Below are 22,169 nucleotides of genomic sequence, written 5' to 3' on the forward strand. Positions count from 1 at the left end.
AGTTTCCAATGCGAATGCAGAATAACCACTCATTGGTTATTCTGCAAACACATTGGAAACTAGTCTTGTTTAAATCGTTGATGTTAAGAAAACTATTGCTGCAAGCAACGTTCCCTTTTGCGCAATATAGTTTGAGCGCCGTTACTACTTTCCAATGCCGTTGCAGAATAATCTCTCAGTGGTTATTCTGCAACCACATTGGAAACTAGTCTTATTTATATCATTGTCGTCGTGAAAATTGTTGCTGCAAGCACCGTTCCCTTTTGCGCAATATGGTTTGAGCACTGTTACTAGTTTCCAATGCCGTTGCAGAATAACCACTCATTGGTTATTCTGCAACCACATTGGAAACTAGTCTTATTTAAATCAATGATGTTATGAAAATGTTGCTGCAAGTACCGTTCCTTTCTGCGCAATATGGTTTGAGCACTGTTAATGGTTTCCAATGCAGTTGCAGAATTGCCACTCAGTGGTTATTCTGCAACCGCATTGGAAACTAGTCTTATTTAAATAGTTGATGTTAAGAAAATTATTGCTGCAGGCAACGTTCCCTTTTGCGCAAAATAGTTTGAGCGCCGTTACTACTTTCCAATGCGGTTGCAGAATAATCCCTCAGTGGTTATTCTGCAACCACATTGGAAACTAGTCATATTTATATCATTGTCGTCGTGAAAATTGTTGCTGCAAGCACCGTTCCTTTCTGCGCAATATGGTTTGAGCACTGTTAATGGTTTCCAATGCAGTTGCAGAATTGCCACTCAGTGGTTATTCTGCAACCGCATTGGAAACTAGTCGTGTTTAAATCGTTGATGTTAAGAAAACTATTGCTGCAAGCAACGTTCCCTTTTGCGCAAAATAGTTTGAGCGCCGTTACTACTTTCCAATGCGGTTGCAGAATAATCCCTCAGTGGTTATTCTGCAACCACATTGGAAACTAGTCTTATTTATATCATTGTCGTCGTGAAAATTGTTGCTGCAAGCACCGTTCCCTTTTGCGCAATATGGTTTGAGCACTGTTAATAGTTTCCAATGCGGTTGCAGAATAACCACTCATTGGTTTTTCTGCAACCACATTGGAAACTAGTCTTATTTAAATCGTTGATGTTAGGAAAATATTGCTGCAAGTACCGTTCCTTTCTGCGCAATATGGTTTGAGCACTGTTAATGGTTTCCAATGCAGTTGCAGAATTGCCACTCAGTGGTTATTCTGCAACCGCATTGGAAACTAGTCTTATTTAAATAGTTGATGTTAAGAAAATTATTGCTGCAGGCAACCTTCCCTTTTGCGCAATATAGTTTGAGCGCCGTTACTACTTTCCAATGCGGTTGCAGAATAATCCCTCAGTGGTTATTCTGCAACCACATTGGAAACTAGTCTTATTTATATTATTGTTGTCATGAAAATTGTTGCTGCAAACACCGTTCCCTTTTGCGCAATATGGTTTCAGCACCATTACTAGTTTCCAATGCGGTTGCAGAATAACCACTCATTGGTTATTCTGCAGCCACATTGTAAACTTGTCTTTTTTTAAATCGTTGATGTTAAGAGAACTATTGCTGCAAGTACCGTTCCTTTCTGCGCAATACGGTTTGAGCACTGTTACTAGTTTCCAATGCAGTTGCAGAATCACCACTCAGGGGTTATTCTGCGACCGCGTTGGAAACTAGTCTTTTTTAAATCATTGCTGTTAAGAAAATTATTGCTGCAAGCAACGTTCCCTTTTGCGCAGTATGCTTTGAGCGCCGTTACTACTTTCAAATGCGGTTGCAGAATATTCCCTCAAGGGTTATTCTGCAACCATATTGGAAACTAGTCTTATTTATATCATTGTTGTCATGAAAGTTGTTGCTGCAAGCACCGTTCCCTTTTGCGCAATATGGTTTGAGCACCGTTACTAGTTTCCAATGCGGCTGCAGAATAACCAATCATTGGTTATTCTGCAACCACATTGGAAACTAGTCTTATTCAAATCGTTGATGTTAAGAAAACTATTGCTGCAAGCAACGTTCCCTTTTGCGCAATATAGTTTGAGCGCCGTTACTACTTTCCAATGCGGTTGCAGAATAATCCCTCAGTGGCTCTTCTGCAACCACATTGGAAACTAGTCTTATTTAAATCGTTGATGTTAAGAAAACTATTGCTGCAAGTACCGTTCCTTTCGGCGCAATATGGTTTGAGCACTCTTAATGGTTTCCATGGCAGTTGCAGAATCGCCACTCAGTGGTTATTCTGCAACCGCATTGGAAACTAGTCTTATTTAAACCGTTGATGTTAAGAAAATTATTGCTGCAGGCAACGTTTCTTTTTACGCAATATAGTTTGAGCGCCGTTACTACTGTCCAATGCGGTTGCAGAATAATCCCTCAGTGGTTATTCTGCAACCACATTGGAAACTAGTCTTATTTATATTATTGTTGTCATGAAAATTGTTGCTGCAAGCACCGTTCCCTTTTGCGCAATATGGTTTCAGCACCGTTACTAGTTTCCAATGCGGTTGTAGAATAACCACTCATTGGTTATTCTGCAGCCACATTGTAAACTTGTCTTTTTTAAATCGTTGATGTTAAGAAAACTATTGCTGCAAGTACCGTTCCTTTCTGCGCAATATGGTTTGAGCACTGTTACTAGTTTCCAATGCAGTTGCAGAATCACCACTCAGGGGTTATTCTGCAACCACATTGGAAACTAGTCTTATTTAAATCGTTGAGGTTAAGAAAACTATTGCTGCAAGTACCGTTCCTTTCTGCGCAATATGGTTTGAGCACTTTTAATGGTTTCCAATGCAGTTGCAGAATCGCCACTCAGTGGTTATTCTGCAACCGCATTGGAAATTAGTCTTATTTAAATCGTTGATGTTAAAAAAATTATTGCTGCAGGCAACGTTCCCTTTTGCGCAATATAGTTTGAGCGCCGTTACTACTTTCCAATGCGGTTGCAGAATAATCCCTCAGTGGTTATTCTGCAACCACATTGGAAACTAGTCTTATTTATATTATTGTTGTCATGAAAATTGTTGCTGCAAGCACCGTTCCCTTTTGCGCAATATGGTTTCAGCACCGTTACTAGTTTCCAATGCGGTTGCAGAATAACCACTCAGTGGTTATTCTGCAGCCACATTGTAAACTTGTCTTTTTTAAATCGTTGATGTTAAGAAAACTATTGCTGCAAGTACCGTTCCTTTCTGCGCAATATGGTTTGAGCACCGCTACTAGTTTCCAAAGCGGTTGCAGAAAAACCACTCATTGGTTATTCTGCAGCCACATTAGAAACTAGTTATATTTAAATTGTTGATGTTATGAAAATTTTTGCTGCAAGCACTGTTCCTTTCTGCGCAATATAGTTTTGAGCACTGTTACTAGTTTCCAATGCAGTTTCAGAATAACCACTCAGTGGTTTTTCTGCAGCCGCATTGGAAACTAATCTAATTTAAATGATTTGAGTCAATGCTGGCAATACGGCCATATCCCAGTTCATCATCCATTTTTTTAATAGTCTGAGACAACGTTTTCAGCGCACTTTAGTCTGAAAAATAGTTTGCAACTCGTCTGGATAACGGTTCGGAACTTGTTTGATCAGAGGTCATTTCGGTCTGGAACTTGTCTGATCAGAGGTGGTTTCGACAAGCGCACCTTGAAGCTCATAATGAGCTTCGAGCGCACACTAGCCTGATCAGTGGTCACTTCGGTCTGGGACGGCCTGATCAGAGGCCACTTTTGTCTGGAACGGTCTGATCAGAGACAATTTTGGTCTGGACCTCAAACTGGGTAGGAAACTAGGCGGAGAGATACGTGCTCATAATGCCAAAATCCTACTACAAGTTGCCATTGCTAACTCTCAAGCATTCTTTCGTTTTCAGCCGTTTCAGATTGTTTCTGCCCTTGCATATTCTACAAGGTCCAGAAGTCTCTAAGAGATCACCAAAGTTTGAACAATTTGCCCGACTCAATCTTTATTATTTCTGTCAAATCTACTATTAATTCTTGTGCAGCTCTTGCAAAAGAAATACCTAGCAAAAATACTAACGAGATTGATTTATTTATAACTAGCTGCCAGATTGGTCCATAAGTTTGTGTTACAATAAGTATAATGGTTTCCCTGGCATAGACTTTAATCTTGATTTAAAATTCTCTCATCTAGTTTGTTTGTCTCATTGCGTCTTAATTCTCAATAAAATTGAAAACTGACTAGCCTAAACAACACGAAACGTATCTGGCCATAAACGTTTCTGAGTTCTGAGTTGGTAAAGGCACATTTCAAACTAGTTGAGGTTGTTTTGATAGGACGAGCAACCCAATTATTCTCTTTATTTAGGCCAAAGTTGGAACAGCTTCCGATTTATTGAACCAATGTCGGACGCTAAATTTGTTCAGGAAATGTACCACCTGAACTTGAAATTGGAGGACATTTTTACGAGGTGGGGGTTTCTTAGAACATTCAGTCCTAATCCTGTACCGTTTATGAAAACAATGCTGGAAAACAACTGGTACCACTACTATACCTTCACTTTATTGAATGAAATTTTTGAAAGAATGTTTCATAAAACGCTTCTCGAAGATTGACTAAAATTAAAGAGATCGGTGCAATTTTCGGAAACGTTTTTCAAATATTGCTTTTCGATTCTTCATTAATTAACTTAATGGAAGCTGCCCTGAGTTGTCAAAGATTTTTTTTAAAAAAGAAATACCAATTAACTTGCTACTTATTAGGAGTCTAATTTGAAAAATTTATTCTTTTAAAGGCAAGCAAAAAACAGACGTCATTAGATGATCATTGCAATTTCAAAAATCTTGTTGCCATTATTTATATAATTTAACTGCGTTTAAAGTAACGTATGACCGTTCCTCAATCAAGAAATTTTCATTCTTTGTCTTCCATCCGTTCAAAATAGAATGTTTGGGTCCATTTTTCTAATATTCCTTTGAACAATTGTTTCAAGTGTGGAACAAATGCGTTTCCCGCTATTTCATATATTGACCAAACAATCACTTATTAGACTCTAAGGAGCGTTAAACCCTTCATGCTGTTTCGTTACCATAAATGTAATTGTCTTCACAACGACACACATTATGAGAATTGTTTCCGCCTTGATTTATGAAAGAATAGTCAGACCAGTGACTCAAAACTTTAAGTTTTTAGTTCAATTTAGAGGCAAAAATCATACTAAACTATACATAGTTTTCATTTGAAATGATAAATTTTTTTGGTTTTTGATACTTTTTAGTAATATTGAAGCCTCTAGAAACTTCGTGAAGAACTATGGCTTTGACTAAAAAAGAGGAAACAGCGCATCATAAAATTTTTAAAAGTGAAATGACTTTCGGATTCAATTCATTTATAATGTATGGCAAGAAGTCTCGCCGTAGAAATCCTTACAATAAAATTAAGTATGTGTAGAATGCATAAATTTCATATCTCATCCAAGGAAGATATAGTGTTTTATTTGGGACAGTATAGACGAAATTGGTACTCCCTGGCAAAAAGAGAAATCTAGGTATATGGAATATTGAGGTTCTAAACATGCGCAACTACTGTGAAAATGGACCAGTACTGGATTCGAACCGGCATATCTATCTCTTAATTACAAGCCTATTTTGCTACCCATTTACACCAACTGGGCTCAAGCTCTCGAACTTGTGCATCTCTTATTATCCCATTCTGAAGTTTTCTTGTTCTTCAAGGCTTCCTTTCTGTAGTCAATTACACGTTGAATGAGTAGAGCTTCTTGTCAAGCTATGTCAAGCTAACCTTACGCACAATTTACATTAGGTTTTGCTCACTCAACCTTCTAATACTCCCCCTTAAATTATGCATAGTCGCTTTCACAGTTTCTAACTATCGCATCTTTTTTGCGGTTAAACTCAGGGCCCATAACCTTTTAGGGGTCTAAACTGGCGCAACTTTTGTGAAAATGGACCAGTACTGGATTGGAACCAGCATCTATTACTTGCAATCCTAGTGTGTTAACCATTTACACCAACTGGTCTTATGTTGTCGAACTTGAGCATCTCTTTTTACCCGTTCTCATGTTCTATTTAAATCCTCAAGGCTTCTGTTATCTGGCCAATTATACGTTGAAAAAGTGGAGCTTCTTGTCAAGCTATGTTAAGTTTATTTTACGCACAATCTACATTAGGTTTTTCGCTCTCAACCTTTTAACAAATCTCAGTTTCAAGAAAATTTATTGGCACCTGACAAGTCGTGCATCAAGTGTTGACCAAGACGCGCTATGTTTGTGCTCGTTGAGAATAGTTTAGAGAAATTTTATAATATATAAATTCCGATGGCTGAGAGTTGAATTTTTGCGAAAAGACTTCGTTGTGATTCAAATTCGTTTTTTGAGACTGGCGTTTATTAATTTTCTAAATGAAGTCCTTATCATTTTTTCGAATAAATGGATCTTTTTTGCAGGAAAAAACGGCAGGGCTGTTTACAGTAAATCGACACGGAATCAGACTTCATTGCTCAATTATGTGGAGTAACTTTTACTAAGTTGATTTTTCGTCCTTTTTTGTGAGATTTTTGAAAAAGACCACTATAGGTTTTGAATTGCTTTGTTGGTGATCTCAACGAATAGTAAAGCAAAGGAATAGGTAAAACAATTTGTTTTCAAAGAACTACATCACCACATTGTTGATAAAGTACTAGCCAAAAACTTGAACAGGAGAGATTTTGTGGTGATTACATCTTCACGTCAAGGTGTTTTGAACAGCTAAAAAACTAAAAAATACACCATTTTCCGTTTTTTTTGCAGGGTGTTATATATGCGAGGGAAAAGATAATATTTAAAAAAAATGATTGTTCAGAAAATTTTTAAGAACAGGGAGCTCAGAATTGCAACTTTCATAAAGTCGACAAACATATCTTTCTTTAATCATCGAGGGATGCATATTTTTTCCTGCAACTTTATGTCCAACCCAAGGTTTTAAGATCAACTGTGAGATACAAATAAGACATTGGAAACAGGTCTCTTCTCTTTCTTAGTTTCTGTTTCAGTTTTCAATAGGACGGCAAAAAGTAAACACAGAAGGAAAATTGTTTTTTTTCCGGTTGAATTGGTCGGTGGTTGAAAAGAGCCATTAATCTGTCACGTTTATTCCCATTATTCATAAATAACTAATAGATACACCTGATTGGTACAAACGTAGCTTCCCATAAAAGATTAAACTTTGATACGTGTCACCTACGTGGGAATAAATGCGCTGCCAAAGGACCACACTGTTTATTTGTTTACTTTTCAAAGCTGAACAAACAATGGAAATGGTTCAAAGGAACACAGACAAATAATTACACAAACTAAACCAATCGCAGGAAAGGTTCTGAGAGCTACTCTCATCTTAGTATATTTGGAAAGTTGTACTCCCAGCCTTTTGATGTTGGCAATGAGCATGATTGTTTGTTTTTTCCATAACCCATACTTATAAATCATAGTTCTGAGGAAGTACTTTTATTAGATGGTTCCAAACAAAAAATTAAGCTAGCGAAAACTGATGGTTTAGGTTTTTTCCCCCCGCTTTAATATACAACTGTTAATAGCTCCGATAATTAAATTGCTAAACATTTCATTGGCGTATTGTTCCGACCCTCATAGTGGGAGTGAGAAAATATACAATCAACTGTTTCTTTGTTCAGTCAATTTTGGCCGATCAATATATTTGACGTAGGACAGAATAATATCACAAGACAGCCCGTCGAGCGTAAAATATTTTATTCGAGGTTTCCTTACTTCGTTTTTCGTAGAGTTATTAAGTTTTAAAATTTTGTGAACATTTGCATTTTGCCACTTTTTGGGTTATTTTTGGGTATATTTGTTCCGACCCTCTTGAGGGGGGGAGGAACTATATACTCAAATGGGTTTTTTTTGTTCCGTGAATTTTCGCCGATCGATATATTCATCGTAGAGAGTTGAGACTGATATCATTAGAAAGCTCGTCCAGTGTAGAATATGGAATTAAAAAGATTTTTTTAATTTTCGTTTTCTGCAGGGAGTTATCGAGGTTTAAACTTCTGAGAAAAGTAGAGTGAATTCACGTTGTTTTTATTCACATTTTCCAAATTTTTTGCCTAAATTTTCGTCAGTTTTGCTAAAATTTGATATAATTTTTAAGAATAGTGTCGCTTATTTTATTTTTGAAGACGAACAAGCATTGTTGATTGTTTTAATTTAATTTTTTTGGTCAAAAAATCTGGATAAACATTTCAAAATTTAGCCTTTTTCATCAAAAACAGCACGAAATAAGCTACTTTAGTCCACTTTGATTAAATTTGCCGACAGTACACCCCCAAACAACACTCATACAACCTTTGTAGACTCAGAGGGGGGCTATTTCTACTTCAGAGTCCGCTGAGAGTGCTCTGTAGTTAAAACTTTGCCTTTTTTTGCTAACTTTACTCGTTGATTATCAAAAATGCAGAATTTATTTTGAGTTTTCAACTAACAAATTATCTATATCTACAACATTCGAAAAATCAATTGTTCTTAACGGACAATAAGCATTAGCAGGGATAGTTTTGGGCCATTCTTGGACTGTTACAATCCAAAAAAAATCGGGTTGTAATCAGTCGGTCTTTTTTTTTAAAAAAAGACCTTGTTTTTAATAATAAAGAGCAGAACATATCAAATCAAAGCTCAGGAGTGATAGGTCCAACCAGTTCGCTTACTAAGCAGCTCGAAGCTAATGCACTTAGTTTTTTACTTGAAAGTTTATGGTCGTTTCTTTTTTTTTTAAAAAAATAATTGACTTTTCAATAAATAATGGCTTAATTAACTTTTCCTCTATTTTTTTCTTAATTTGTTCAACTTCCAGCTTAGTTTCAGCAAAGAAGGAATGCGTCTTCTTTCTACCGATTTGACATTTTTTCTCGGTCGCAGTTTTAAACCTGAAGGTATTGTTTTCTGGCTTTGATACTACAAGATTTCAGATTTTTGTTTGTTTTGATATTTGCCAGTTTTTCAAGTTTTCTAATTTTGTCACATTATCACAATATCACAGTTCTCATGTCACATTATTAGCGTTCAGAAAAAGGCACATATTAAAATTGTGAAAGATATACATCATCGTTTTAACGGCCTCGACGCCTCTTTCTTGAAGAAATCAAATGAATTTTTTAAATTTTGTCTAACTGTCATTTATACTTTGTCGTTTCGGTCGTATGAAATTTCCTGTATAGTGATAGCTTTCATTGGCTTTTCATGGAAACATAGAAGAACCGATATTCTGATATTATTAGATAGCTGATGGCTTTCATGACTTTGAAAACAATCGTTTTCCAAAATTAAAAAAAACTTTTCAATTTCGCAATTTTGTTCTTTTTATGTTTCTTTTTGTTACCTAATCTCGTTAGTTAATTACAGGTCAATTATGACATTATGGGTGTCAAGGGAATAACAGGGACTGGTGTCCCAAAATCTTTTTTTAAAGCATTTGTTATGACCTTACTGGCTTCGACACCGGTTTTTCGCAAAAAAAGTAAAATAAATTGATTTTTGTCATATTTGACGTTCTTTTTGTAGATGCAAGAAATATTCTGGATAATTGCAGGTCTTGAGGGCTTTTTTTTCATGAATAAACGACCCTATTTAAATAGTTCTTTTTGTAATTATTGCCTTTCATGACATTGAATTTAATTTTGTTTCGCAAAAAAAAAATTAAAAGTATTACTTCAGCACTTCGCTTTTTTGTCTACTTGTTACTTAGTCTTACTAATGAGTGGCCACTTAATACATTATAGCTGTTTGAAGAAGGTGCAATCGAATATATTTTGAGGGCCAAAATATGGCTTGACGGTTTTGACAGCGTTTTCTGGCAAGTTTCAATTAAAATTTTGTTTGTTTTTTTTTTGCAGATGCAAGAAATATACTGGATAATTGCAGGTCTTGAGGGCTTCTTTTTCATGAATAAATGACCCTATTTAAATAGTTCTTTTTGTAATTAATGCCTTTCATGACATTGAATTTAATTTTGTTTCGCAAAAAAAAAATTAAAAGTATTACTTCAGCACTTCGCTTTTTTGTCTACTTGTTACTTAGTCTTACTAATGAGTGGCCACTTAATACATTATAGCCGTTTGGAGAAGGTGCAATCGAATATAATTTGAGGGCCAAAATATGGCTTGACGGTTTTGACAGCGTTTTCTGGCAAGATTCAATTAAAATTTTGTTTGTTTTTTTTGTTGTTCTTTTTAGCCGCTTTAAAAAATGAATAAGGACAGGTCCTAATGTCCTTCTATAGAAAAAGTGGTAATCGTAAATTTGTGATAATATTAATTGATTCATAATGGTATTTATTACTTTGTAGTTAACTGTTTCAAAAAAATAAGTTAATTTTTTTACTTTACTGTTTTTGTTCTTTTTTGTATAATTGTTACCCAACCTTTTTATGGACTGGTCGCATATGTTTTCTGGTGATTTATAAGTTATTTTTGTTTAGTTTTAGGTTTATTTGACGGTATGTTGACTTTTTTTATTAAATTTAGTGTTTAAGAGGGACATAAATTTTTTGATGTAATTAATGTTTGTTGTTGTTGTTGTTTGATTTTGCTGTTCGTCTTGACTCGCTTTCTTAATATTGACATATTACAGCAATCTAATGCATCAATTTTTACTCCACTGAGTTATTTGCTTTGGAGGCTATCTTATCGTTCATACAGAATTTTTTGAAAAAGACTTGGACTTTTTTGGGATTCGCAAAAAATTTTTTTTGTGTTTTTCTATCTGTTCCTCATTTGGTAGACAATTATGCCAAAATTGTGCATGGGCGGGGTCAGAACCTTATGTGCCATCGCACATTACCGAGCCGCCTTGTCTATTATATTATAATTCTATTTTTCGCCTAATTATGTTGCAATATTTTTCAGTACCAGTTTGTCTTAATTGTACTTTGCTCCATTTTGCTATACCACAAGTGCAACTGACTACTTTGTTAATATCCTTGGTTATTTGGAAAAAAAATTCAACTAGTTTTGAACTGTTTGCATTTTTAAATCCAAAATGGGACAAATTTTGTGTAAATTATTTAATTTTTTCGCTGATTTTTTCCTTATATTGACAATAAACAAACAAAAAGACATTTGGGTTTCAGTTAACAAAAATGAGATTTTCCTTTTTTGAAAACCTTTATCCTTTTTATCGTCCAAATAGATTGTGCTTCATCAGATCTTGCCATTTTAGTTTGCAATTTATCCCTCCCTCAGTCGAAATTAAATTTGGCTGCTTGAAAATGTCTAACCTTAACTAATTTTTTTTTATAATTGATATGTTTAGGTAATTTTGTTCAAAATTTTGAATCGAACCGTTAGCCTCTTTCTTCTATTATAATAATAATCAATTCGATTGAGTATGTTATAGTCCATACATCACGTACGTCAATTAGGCTAGAAGCCTGTTTTCAGACGCCGTACAAGATTTTCAAAAATGTGTCGCTCAAATACAAGATTAAAGAAAAAAAAACCTAGTGGAAAACGAAAAAAGTCAGTTTAAAGGAAAAATTGTTCAATTTATTATAAGCGCTTACCAAAATAAGTTGATGAAACGCTGTGAGTCGACTATATACAGATCACTGAACTTATGAACAAAATAGTTCAATTTGCTGTTTACAACACTAATAATATCTCTCAAAATCTGTCGATCGAAATTAATGATTAAGTTGAATAAGATACGTATCCGTGTTTCGGTCCTTTTTTGTTAGCCGTTATCATTTTATTTTTAGTTATTAGTGATTTGTTTTTCTCTGATCAAAAACACATCTATTAATTTCAGAGGTAGATATGAAGTTGTTAATAAATGAACTATGATGCTCTCTTTGAACTATTCTACAAAGTAGTTTAAACAATTCGTATACATGAAACTCAAATATTGATAAAATGGAATACTTTTTCTATTGGTTCTCACTTCATCGGTTCGTTTCAGCCCAAGAATTATCCGAACAAGATAGTTTTGTTGTCTTTGAAGAGCCCCTATATGACTTCTGGAGGCTGTACCATAAAGAAGACTTCCGTATTGATAGATGGGTTGAACATACATTTTGAGGATGTTAATCACCATGCTGGTTAACCTTTTGTTTGATAGAAGAGAGTGATGAATTTAATGCATTTGTTTTTCATAACTCGTAAATGTTGTAAATAAATAAAATCTTTATGTAACCAGACGCCGAGCATTTTTGCATATCCAGGTTGCTCGAGTTTGACTTCATTCCAATTCAATTTAGAGGGCCAGTTCAACCCAAAGGTGATAACCTTTGTTTTGCTCTTATTATTTGTAAGCTTGTTTTGTGATATCCATATTTTCACTGCTGTCAGATTGTCATGTATTAAATTTGTTTTTAGTTCCCCAACAATTGTGGTATCATCAGCATAAACTACAAGATCGCCACGATTCTTTAAATCTGACAAGTCATTGATATATATAGAAAAAAAAAGTGGTCCCAAAACAAAACCTTGTGGTACTCCACACGTAACTTCTAGGTTGTTTGATGTTTCACCATTAAAATATAGAAATTGTTTCCGGTTACTCAGATACGATGTTAGGATACTCGATGCTTGGCCATGTAGTCCATAGATCTCACACTTTCTGATGAATTGTTTATGATTTAGAGTATCAAATGCTTTCGACATATCCAGTAAAGTACAGTGAGCAACTTGTTTTTTTAGATCTAAGTTCACAAATACGTTCAACTACCTCACCCATTGCATCTGTTGTTGACCGTTTATTTATAAAGCCGAGTTTTTTTTATGAAACATCGTTTTTAATTAGCCAAGACATCAATCTGGATTGCAGGACTTTTTCAAATATTTTCCCAGATACTGGTATGAGTGATATTGGTCGATAGTCAGTCGGGTCGGATAGCGGACCTTCTTTATGTATAGGAATAACTCTAGCAGCCTTCAAGCATTCTGGATAGACGCCAGTATCCATTATTTTATTAAATTGATCACAGAAACACGAGGAAATGGATGGCGTGACAATTTTAAGAAGATTGCTTGAAAAACCCGTGTGATCAAGGCTGAGTTTGTTTTTAAGTTTTTTGGTTTTTTTGAGAACTTCAATTTCCGTAATAGGTTCCAGTATTTTGTGTAGCCTATTTCTCTTACTCGGTTTAAGTTTGTATCACTGGCTATTTTTGCGCAAGCGTTGGCCCTGTTTCGGCGAAATAGGTGTTAATCTGGGTTGCTGTTGGTATATTGGATATATCATTTTTGTTGCTTTATTTTCCGATTTAATTTTTTAGAAGAGTCTCTTCTTGGAATCGTTGTCTATGCTGAAAAGATTTTCAAAAAAAAATTGTTTCTAGTATTCTGGATTAGGTTCTCTGTGATTTAAATACTTCTGTTTTTTTCTGTGTTTGGTTTGAGATACGCTTGAAAACATTTTTGTTATTTCACACAAGTGTTCTTCACCTCGTTGTTTATCCAGCATCTCCGGATTGGTTTATTTGAGAGTTGTTTAGGAGGTATCACTTCGTCCAGAGCATCAGTCAATATTTCTTCAGTTTTACGGAAGGCTTCCTGTGTTGAGCATTGTTTCAACATATGATTTTCCTCTTTTAATTTATTTGTCAGATTACAATTCCAAAGGGCTTGCATTTTGTGCTGTTTTAGTTTCGACCAATTTCTTCCTATATATTTACCTCTATTCGAGTTTGTGTCATTTTTGAGGTTTTTCTTCATTCGTACTATGATACTACAGTGATAATTTATGGTAGTTTCAATAACATTTGATTCGCAATTAAAATCTGCAAAAACTATTTCTTAAGTGGATTTTGTTGATGTCGTATTTCTCGTTGTTTCATTTGGTGTTGAGATTAAATTAAAGCCCAGGTTAGAGAAAGCTTCGATAAACTCTGTTGTTGTTGCAGACTATTTATTGAAATTTTGATTGAAACCACACAAACTACGTGATTCGCATTACTATGGTTCCCAACTTGTATTAAATGGGTCATCAATTCATCTTGAAAGGTTAGATCTCTCAATTTAGGAGCTTTATACACGACTGTTATGAACATGGTTTGACCGAAAAAGAAGTTTTGACCGTTAGAATTTGTAGTTCATGTATATTGGTCTCTTTAAACGTCTGCATACTAGTATTCTTACGACACATAATTGCTACACCTCCACCTTTGCCTCTTTGACGGCAGCATGTTAAAATATATTTGTACTCATCTTGGCAAATGTTGATAGATTGGAGATTGGTTTCAATCAGGTCTCCGTCAGAGCAATGAAAGGAATTTCGTTGAAGGTGTTCTTGAAATTTATCAAGTTCATCTTAATTTGCGCCTAATGAGTGAATACTTTGAAACATTAGTAATTTTTTCTTTTTAGATGAGCAGTTTCCCTACCGCTTGCTGTAACATTATATATTTTCCTATGGCTTCTTGTGTTATCATAGTTTAATTTTTATCTTTTGTAACAAAATTTCTAGTCCGTGCACACTAGAAACATGCAAACAACACTGTTAAACACTGATATCTCAAAACAAGGAAGATTACTATCTGCGGACAATCGCATCCAGTAAAAAACGTTTGTTATTTAATTTTGTTAAATAATTGTAATATGTGTCCAGATTGAAAAGTGCGGACAATCGCATGTGGCAAAGTGGTCAACATAAGTCTAATCAAAGGTGTTGGAACCTAGTTTTAACTTTTTGGAGTTTTTTTGCTGAATGCGGACAATCGCATCTGGCAAACTTTTTAAATCAGCATTAGAAGCAGTTCATATATGTGAAACTTTCCACTCCTTCCCTCCCCTTCACAACCCCTTCCCCATCCTCTCACTCACTTACCGCTCCCCCTCCCCTCTCCTACCTTCCCCCTCTCATCCCTTCTCCCCCTTCCTCCCTCTCGTTCTCCACTATTTTTCTATATAGTTAAATCAGGTGGCAGATTGTTTTGTGCGGAGAAACGCATTTTGCAAACTCTTCACCTTAGACAAACTACCAAATTTACAAAAGGTATTTTTTGTTTTTCTTCCAAGTTCTTGGTTTACTGTCTGCGGACAATCGCATCTAGCAAACCGTTTTTTTTCTTACGATAAGAGACTGTTTGTGGTGTAACGTTCTGACTGATAGTTCTGAGTTAAGAACGTTCTATGAAAATCTACATTTTGCATGCAGGGCCCAAGAACTTACAGAGAAGAAAAGCGACGAGAAAAAGGGAAAAAATTGATTAAAAAAGAAAGGATTGAAAACAACAGAATAGAGGGGAAAACTGAAAATTTTAGTTTCATATTTGAATTGCGTCACTTTTTGAAAAGCTTCTAGGATGTCAATTAATCAATAACAATACAAGAGACTGAAAATTATGTCTTTTCAATAATCATATATCGGTCTTTCATGAAGTTAAAAGAACAGAAATTTTTACTAATTCAATGTATTATCATAACAAGAGCATTAGAATTTTAAAAACATAACACGAGTATAATTATTTAACAGGTTGAACACTATCAACAGACACGGCAATTTTTATTCACACGTCCATCATTTACTGCAATGGATTTCCTCTTGAAAGGAATAGGAGTGCGAGTTATATTTCTGCCCGAATAGTTATTCATTCTTTTATACTTTTGCAACATGGTACTGAAGTTGATTCAGATCTTCAATGCTCTTTACAGGCACAAACTTTTTTTGATGCAATTAGGCTCACTGGGATCAGAACAGACACTCCACATTTGTAAGTTGAAGTTACATAGCTCAAGTCTTCAGCTGCAAATTTGATCACAGATTCAATAGGAGGCAAGGACTCATTAATATAAATAAGTTTACCATTCACAGGATTAGCTGGGTAGCGGTTATTTTTAGAATCTGCTTTGAGTAATCTTCTAAGTTTGTAAACTATATCCTTTACATGAAACTGCACGAATTTTAAAATCACAGGGGGCATAAGATTACCCGGCAGTACACGTTTGATGGGTAGCACGTGATACGCTTTCAGATTACTTTCAACGAAACCATAATTTAAATAGTTTTCGCAGTTTTAATGTTTTCAAAAAAATCTTCAGTTTCCATTTTTCTAGCATTGAAGGGGGGATTCTTTTTGATCAGTAAATCTTTGGAGCTGTCTCTTTCTTGCTCGCGAACCCTCTCGTTAGTATCGCAATTTTTCGAAGCGCGTTTATGCTTTCCTCACATGGCACAGCATCTATGTAGCTTTGCTATTCTTTGTCCACTTCCAAGTTGACATCACATTCCATCAAAAATGTGGAATTCATTGTCATTTATATAATTGACAGGGTTATTCAAGAACAAAAAAAAACAGAGTTAAAATTTTTTCAAGAATCTATTTTGGTCTAAAAACATTCAGTTCAAGATTTAAAGCAAGCGGTAAAGAAAGAGTGTTTAAGCGAGCGACCGATTTCCACTGCTCATTTGTCTGCCCTAGAACAGATATTGATTTATTAGAGGTCTGTATGTGCGTCAACACATTACTGAGCTCCCTTATTTCTTCCAAAGTAGGATTTCTCTTTTTTGTTTAAAATTGGGCAGCTATTTAAAAAAATTCTGCTATATGGATTTTCATTGATGTTAAGCATGCATATTTTAGTAAATTTCAAGAGCTGAGAATGTTTTCTTATGCATGAAGGATCAAAGAAGGTAATTGAACTCGACGTTCCACCTTTAAATAAATTTCCGATATTTTCTGTGAGCTACAATAGTTCTCAGATAAAATTTCACTTGTTTTGGCCTTTCTAGCAGTGCGTATTGTTTTCACAACTAAAAAAATTCATTTAAAGCTCAGTCCCGAGACATTCGAAAAAAACCAGAAGGTTCACAAAAACATGGCCTACATTCTAACTATTTTTGCATTCCATTATTTTGTTTGTCTTTAAGTATTTTGTGAAACTTTATGCCGAGAAATTGTCATTAATACGTTGGACAGAAACGAATGAATAAAAGTGCTTCACTTTTTGCTTAACTTCATGAAGAACCATTTCAAGAACTTTTCTATTCAGTTTTTAGATATTTTTCATCGTAGCATATTTCGGAATAAAAAATAGTTTTGTGAACAATTTTTTGTAAGTTTGATGTGCTGTTTCATGAACGTTGAAGAACAATTATGAAGCAAAAATTTCATTACTTTTTGAGCAGAAGAATTCCGAAAAAAACTTTATAATTTCCATCAAGAAAAATCCAATTACACAAACAATTTGCTTCAATTCGACAAGTTAAAACCGAGTTTGGGTAACCTACTAAAAAGATTACTTGATGCAGTTTTATTTGATTTAGCTAACACGGCTTATTCGAACTTGTTGTTTCAAACGTTACCAATATTTGTCTCCATATGATCTGTTAAATATTTGTTATATCTATCCGCATTGGTTAAGAATTTAAGCCATCAATTACGTTTAATAAGATCAGGTTCCTCCTGAAATTTTGATTAATACTTTCATTGATTGTCTAATTGATGCTTGTTAAAATTGAAAATCTGATTATTTCTCTGGCAGGAAAAATTGAATCCTGTTTTTGCAATCCAAATTCTTGTAAAAATTTTTTCTGTTTGAATTCAAAAAGTCCTATCATTGTTTTCAACGCAGTCTTGTACCAATGAAGCATGCGTTATCTTTCTTGCCTATAAGCTAAAAGTTGCTTTGAAAGAGCCACTAAGAGGTAGTGAAATATATACGAGCTAGTGAAATTCCCAAAAATAAAATGATAGTGTTCAGTAAACGTGAAACTTTTCCAAATAACAACGAGAATAACTCATTAAGTATGTTCCTTGTTTTTATGATTTATCTAAATTGTTGGAATAAAAGCAATCTGATCAGCTGGTTTCATACTTAAAACAACATTTTATGTTTTTAATATAATTGATAGTCGAGTTTTTGCTTTAAAGGCAACTTCATTTACTTAATTTGATAATCTAACAAGGAGGCTCGGTAATATGCGTCCGCACATGATGTTCCAACCCCGCTCAATCACTTTCTTGACTTAAATGTCCAGCAAATGAGGATATAGAAAATTTTCAAAAATCACATTGTTCAAAAAGAGTTAGTTTATGCAATTGAAAAATTGCTTCAAGCTCTAACAAATTTACAAATGAAACAATACTCATTAGAGAGCCGCTGATAACTGTCATTAAGGAGAGTAAGAGACAAGACAAACAACAAAATCAAAAAAAAACAACATGCATTACTTACTACCAAAAATTAATTTCTGTCAAAATTTAAGGAAAAAGTCAAAATACCATCAGATTAAATGTAAATTTAAACAAAAGTGACTTGCATTTTACCAGAAAAAAATATGGGAACTGTTTTTTATGAGAATAAATAACAAGTAGTCTGAACCAAAAAAAGTGGCAAACTCAGAAAATACACGTACACTTTTTTTCAAACAATTAATTCAAAGTCATGAGACCAATTAGCAATCAGCTGAAATAAGCTGTAACCACACAGGCAAAAGTCAAGAAGTCCTTTCAGTTTTTCGAGGAAACGGTGTCAAGAATTTAAGATCAAAATACATTAACTAAAATTAATGAATCTAATCAATTGCGCCCTATTTCAACGCCATTCTTGTGATCTGTGGCTTTTCAATAATTTTCCATTAAAATAATGATGGGACAAGACAAATATAACCTAAAAATTAGAAAATGTCGAAAAAATAAGCAGAAGACTTACGAACACTCGTAGTATCAACGCCAAAAAACAATTTTACAAAAAAACAACAACATTTAAGACTACTTTATAGATCAATTGAAAACGAATTTGACCTCTCTCTTTACTGAGACTATGATTAAAGATTGCAAAAATATGAATGAAAATAGCAAATCTCAAGAAACCAGTTTTGGAAACAAAATTTTAATACCGTAAGACATAACAGCCGTTAGTTTTAAACTAAAAACTGTAAATAAATTCAAATGCGGCAACTAAGGAAGCCATTTTGCCTGTCGTTAATGAGACCAAATCAAAACTCTACACGTTCACACACAATACATTAAAATCCGAACCCATTTTTCATCGCAAAACTCAACTATGAGACCAAAAGCTGACTTGCTATCGCTTCTCGGCTGTTAAAAAACGCAATTGTTCTAGAAATTTATGTAATAGTTTTTTGCCAAATGAAAATCTTAATATATCAAAAATAAACTATGTATTTTTATAAAAATTAGCTTAATTTACCAAAAGACAGCAAAAATGCTGTTTCAAGAAACATTTCATAGCAACCGGAGGCATAAGTAGTCCATATCTGAGTAAAGAAAGATCATATGCGTTAACATGTCAGCACAGCCAGTCAAACTGGACAAAGTGGGCCAAATAGGCATATTTGAAGCCATTTTATATGAAAAGGAAAGATAAAATGCTGAAAATTCAAAAAACAGCTGAATATTTTGCAGCTGTGAACTGTTTGAATAAGTGATTTCAAATAGTTCACTAACTCCCTTCTATCTTTAAACGTAAAACCAATAAGACTCTTGTTAACAATTTTACCATATTTTATCAAAAATTGATAAAAATTTGAGCAAAAATTACAAAAAATTGTGAACAGAATAACGGAAATCAGAATAAGGTTTACAAATATTTAACCTTCCTTAACTCCTCGACAAAAGCGAAATTCTAAAAAAATCCTTCTATTTTGAAATTCTACGCTTGACCTTTCTAATAATACCACTGACAATCTTGTTTGTTGAATATATCGATCGGTGAAAATTGACTGAAGAAAAAAAAAGTTGAGTGTATAGTTCCTCCCCCACTAAAAAAATCGGAAACATTAATAAAATTACTCAATTTGCAGAAGAAGAGTGCCTTCAGCAAAATTTATTACTTCTAGGCCACTCAAAAGTTTTTGATGATGATCTTAGTTTGTGAGCTGACACTCTGGAGCTCAAATCAAGCTGGACAATGTGTATATCATTGCGATTTAACCTATCAGGTTCAAGAAAAATGCTCTTTTTACTGTATTTCTTCAACGGTTTTCGTATATCTGGCCTAAAGTTTTTAGTTAATTTTTTTACCGTAGATAAACTTCAGAAGCCATATTGTTTGCATTAGATATTGTTATTATCTTGCCTGAAAATCTGAGCAGATCGGATTAATTACTGTTTTTTCAGAGAATTTGTTAACTGTAGTATGATTGCCCGTAAATGGAATGTAGAAACTTTTGCTCTATTCAGGCACTACTCACACAGGAAGCACCAGTCTTTCCATGCAAACAGTACTCATTAACGAGTACTGTGACAGTTTTTTCGCTTAAAATTTTTCTAGAGTTTGAATGTTTTGAAATCTCGCTTTTCAACTCCTTCAACTCTTTGCTAATTAGTGTCGGTTTAGGTTCAACGAGTTCATCTTTTGGAACCCAGGTGACTTTGGGGATATCGACAGACTTGACTTTGAGTCGAAGTACATGTGGATTCCAGACATAATGTTTTTCAACCAGCTGTCAGACGAGCATTTCAACGAGCACTTCCCCGCCCCTCCCTCCATCTACCACAGTGGCGAGATACTTGTGCTGAAACCATTCAGAGTGGAGCTGCAATGTCGCCTTGAAGTGCTACACTTCCCTTTTGACCGTCAGGTTCGTTAGAGAGCGTGTTGAAGAGTTATTCAAATTTGAACACTTTGCGTGCCAGCTTTGGTATGCGGGTCCATAGATCAGATAAAATTTTGATTTTAAATGCAAGAACTGGAATGAATGATCGGATTTTGATTAAAATTGCGGGAAATTGAACAAAAAAGAATAAATAATCAGAATTTGATCAAGATCGAGATTGTGCCGCTAAGTAATAAACCTATTATGGAATAACTATGGTAATATAGATTTCACACAACAGATTAGAACATTTTTTTTTATAAAATAACTCAATTGTTTTTTTATGTTGACTTTTTTATATTGATTGTTCCCATTTGTTGTTTAAAGTCACTGTGTCCACTATTGCGTCAGAGTTTTTGTTTAAAAAAACAATTTTCCAAAGAAATTATGTGAATACAACTCAAGGTTTCTGTTATGCCCACAATACCTGTTCATCGCCTCTCAGTGGCAATTTCGCTGAGCATAATAATTCAGAAACACTGAAGTCAGATCAAGTTAAAATGTCAAATGTGGATGCGCATATGCGCCGGTGAGAATTTGGTATATAATTAAAGAAAAAATATCAATTGACAATTAACTTGGTAATCATGATTTTAGTAATCAACACAACAGATTAGCAGTTTAATTAATCTAATATCAACAGTCCGTTTCTTTTCTTCACAGCAAGAAGTAGGCCTCTGTTGCAATATGCTTTTGTTCTCCTCACTTAGGTCAGGTAAGAACGAACACTTGTGACTGGAGGCATTAGTAGAGGACTTTCTTCTGGATACATAATTGGTATATTTCACATATTTGGTATATAATTACTTAATCAATTTCACTCGATTTACTTCTCCGATTATGCATAGCATATTGTGCACATTCACAAGAATTGGGTTAAACCTGATTCAACGCATTCATTGTATGTCATAACTTAATACTCCTTACCCCCCCCCCCCCCCCCACATTAAGATTGGGACTAAATCTGAGATATAGAAGGCATTCATCTTCTGTTTTTTAATGCCCCAATTTATTACCCCCTCCCCATGTGCATTCATTTGATTCTTTCCCATACAGTCTCTCTGCATTTCCTACTAATTTCTCCCCTGGCTTCCACGGTTGACTAAGTCCAACTAAACCGGCAAAACTTGAAACTTGTTCATATTGAGCCCTGCTTTCATTTGATGGTCATAGTAGCGTTGGTTGAGACTTTGGTGGCGGACTTAATTAGACCATTTGATAGTTTGGAAAGAGTTGAAAGCGGCTCCGTATTTCTCCTCAAGTTGCTCCAAAGTGTAGCAGCTGAAGTTAATTGAACGGTCACAAGAATGCCAGTCTCCGCAAATGACCACTACAAAAACCTCACTTACGCTTTATTTATCATAATTTAGATATGAAAACTAATGGAATTTTGCCTCTAGTGGTTTATTCCTGCGGACTTGCGTTTTTCCATAAGCATTTAACAAACCTTTGATGTATGCGCTTTTCAAGTGCTGTTGATTTCAATATTTTCATAATTGCAACTTCGATTGTGCGTTATTCTCAATGTATGTAATAGTTTAAGTTGATATGAAGATACACCAGCATGAACTTAAGTTAACCGCATGAAAATACGACGACATTGTAACACAACCACCATCTGGTAGTAGATAAGCCTACCAGAATTTTCAAACTACTAGT

At 34.5% G+C, this 22,169-nt stretch overlaps 1 protein-coding gene across 2 annotated transcripts in view; it reads left to right on the forward strand.

Annotated features, from left to right (window-relative positions):
• LOC142337104 (neuronal acetylcholine receptor subunit alpha-2-like) overlaps window positions 1-22,169 on the forward strand; it is an 82,971-nt gene that overhangs the window by 26,259 nt on the left and 34,543 nt on the right. For both annotated transcript variants that reach the window (XM_075386187.1, XM_075386188.1), the window contains one exon: window positions 20,252-20,495. In XM_075386187.1, coding sequence (XP_075242302.1) covers window positions 20,252-20,495 — 244 coding nt within the window. The remainder of the gene's footprint in view (window positions 1-20,251; window positions 20,496-22,169) is intronic.

This window comes from Convolutriloba macropyga, chromosome 3 (genome assembly GCF_964194025.1).
Source record: "Convolutriloba macropyga chromosome 3, txConMacr16.3, whole genome shotgun sequence".
Lineage (NCBI taxonomy): Eukaryota > Metazoa > Xenacoelomorpha > Acoela > Convolutidae > Convolutriloba > Convolutriloba macropyga.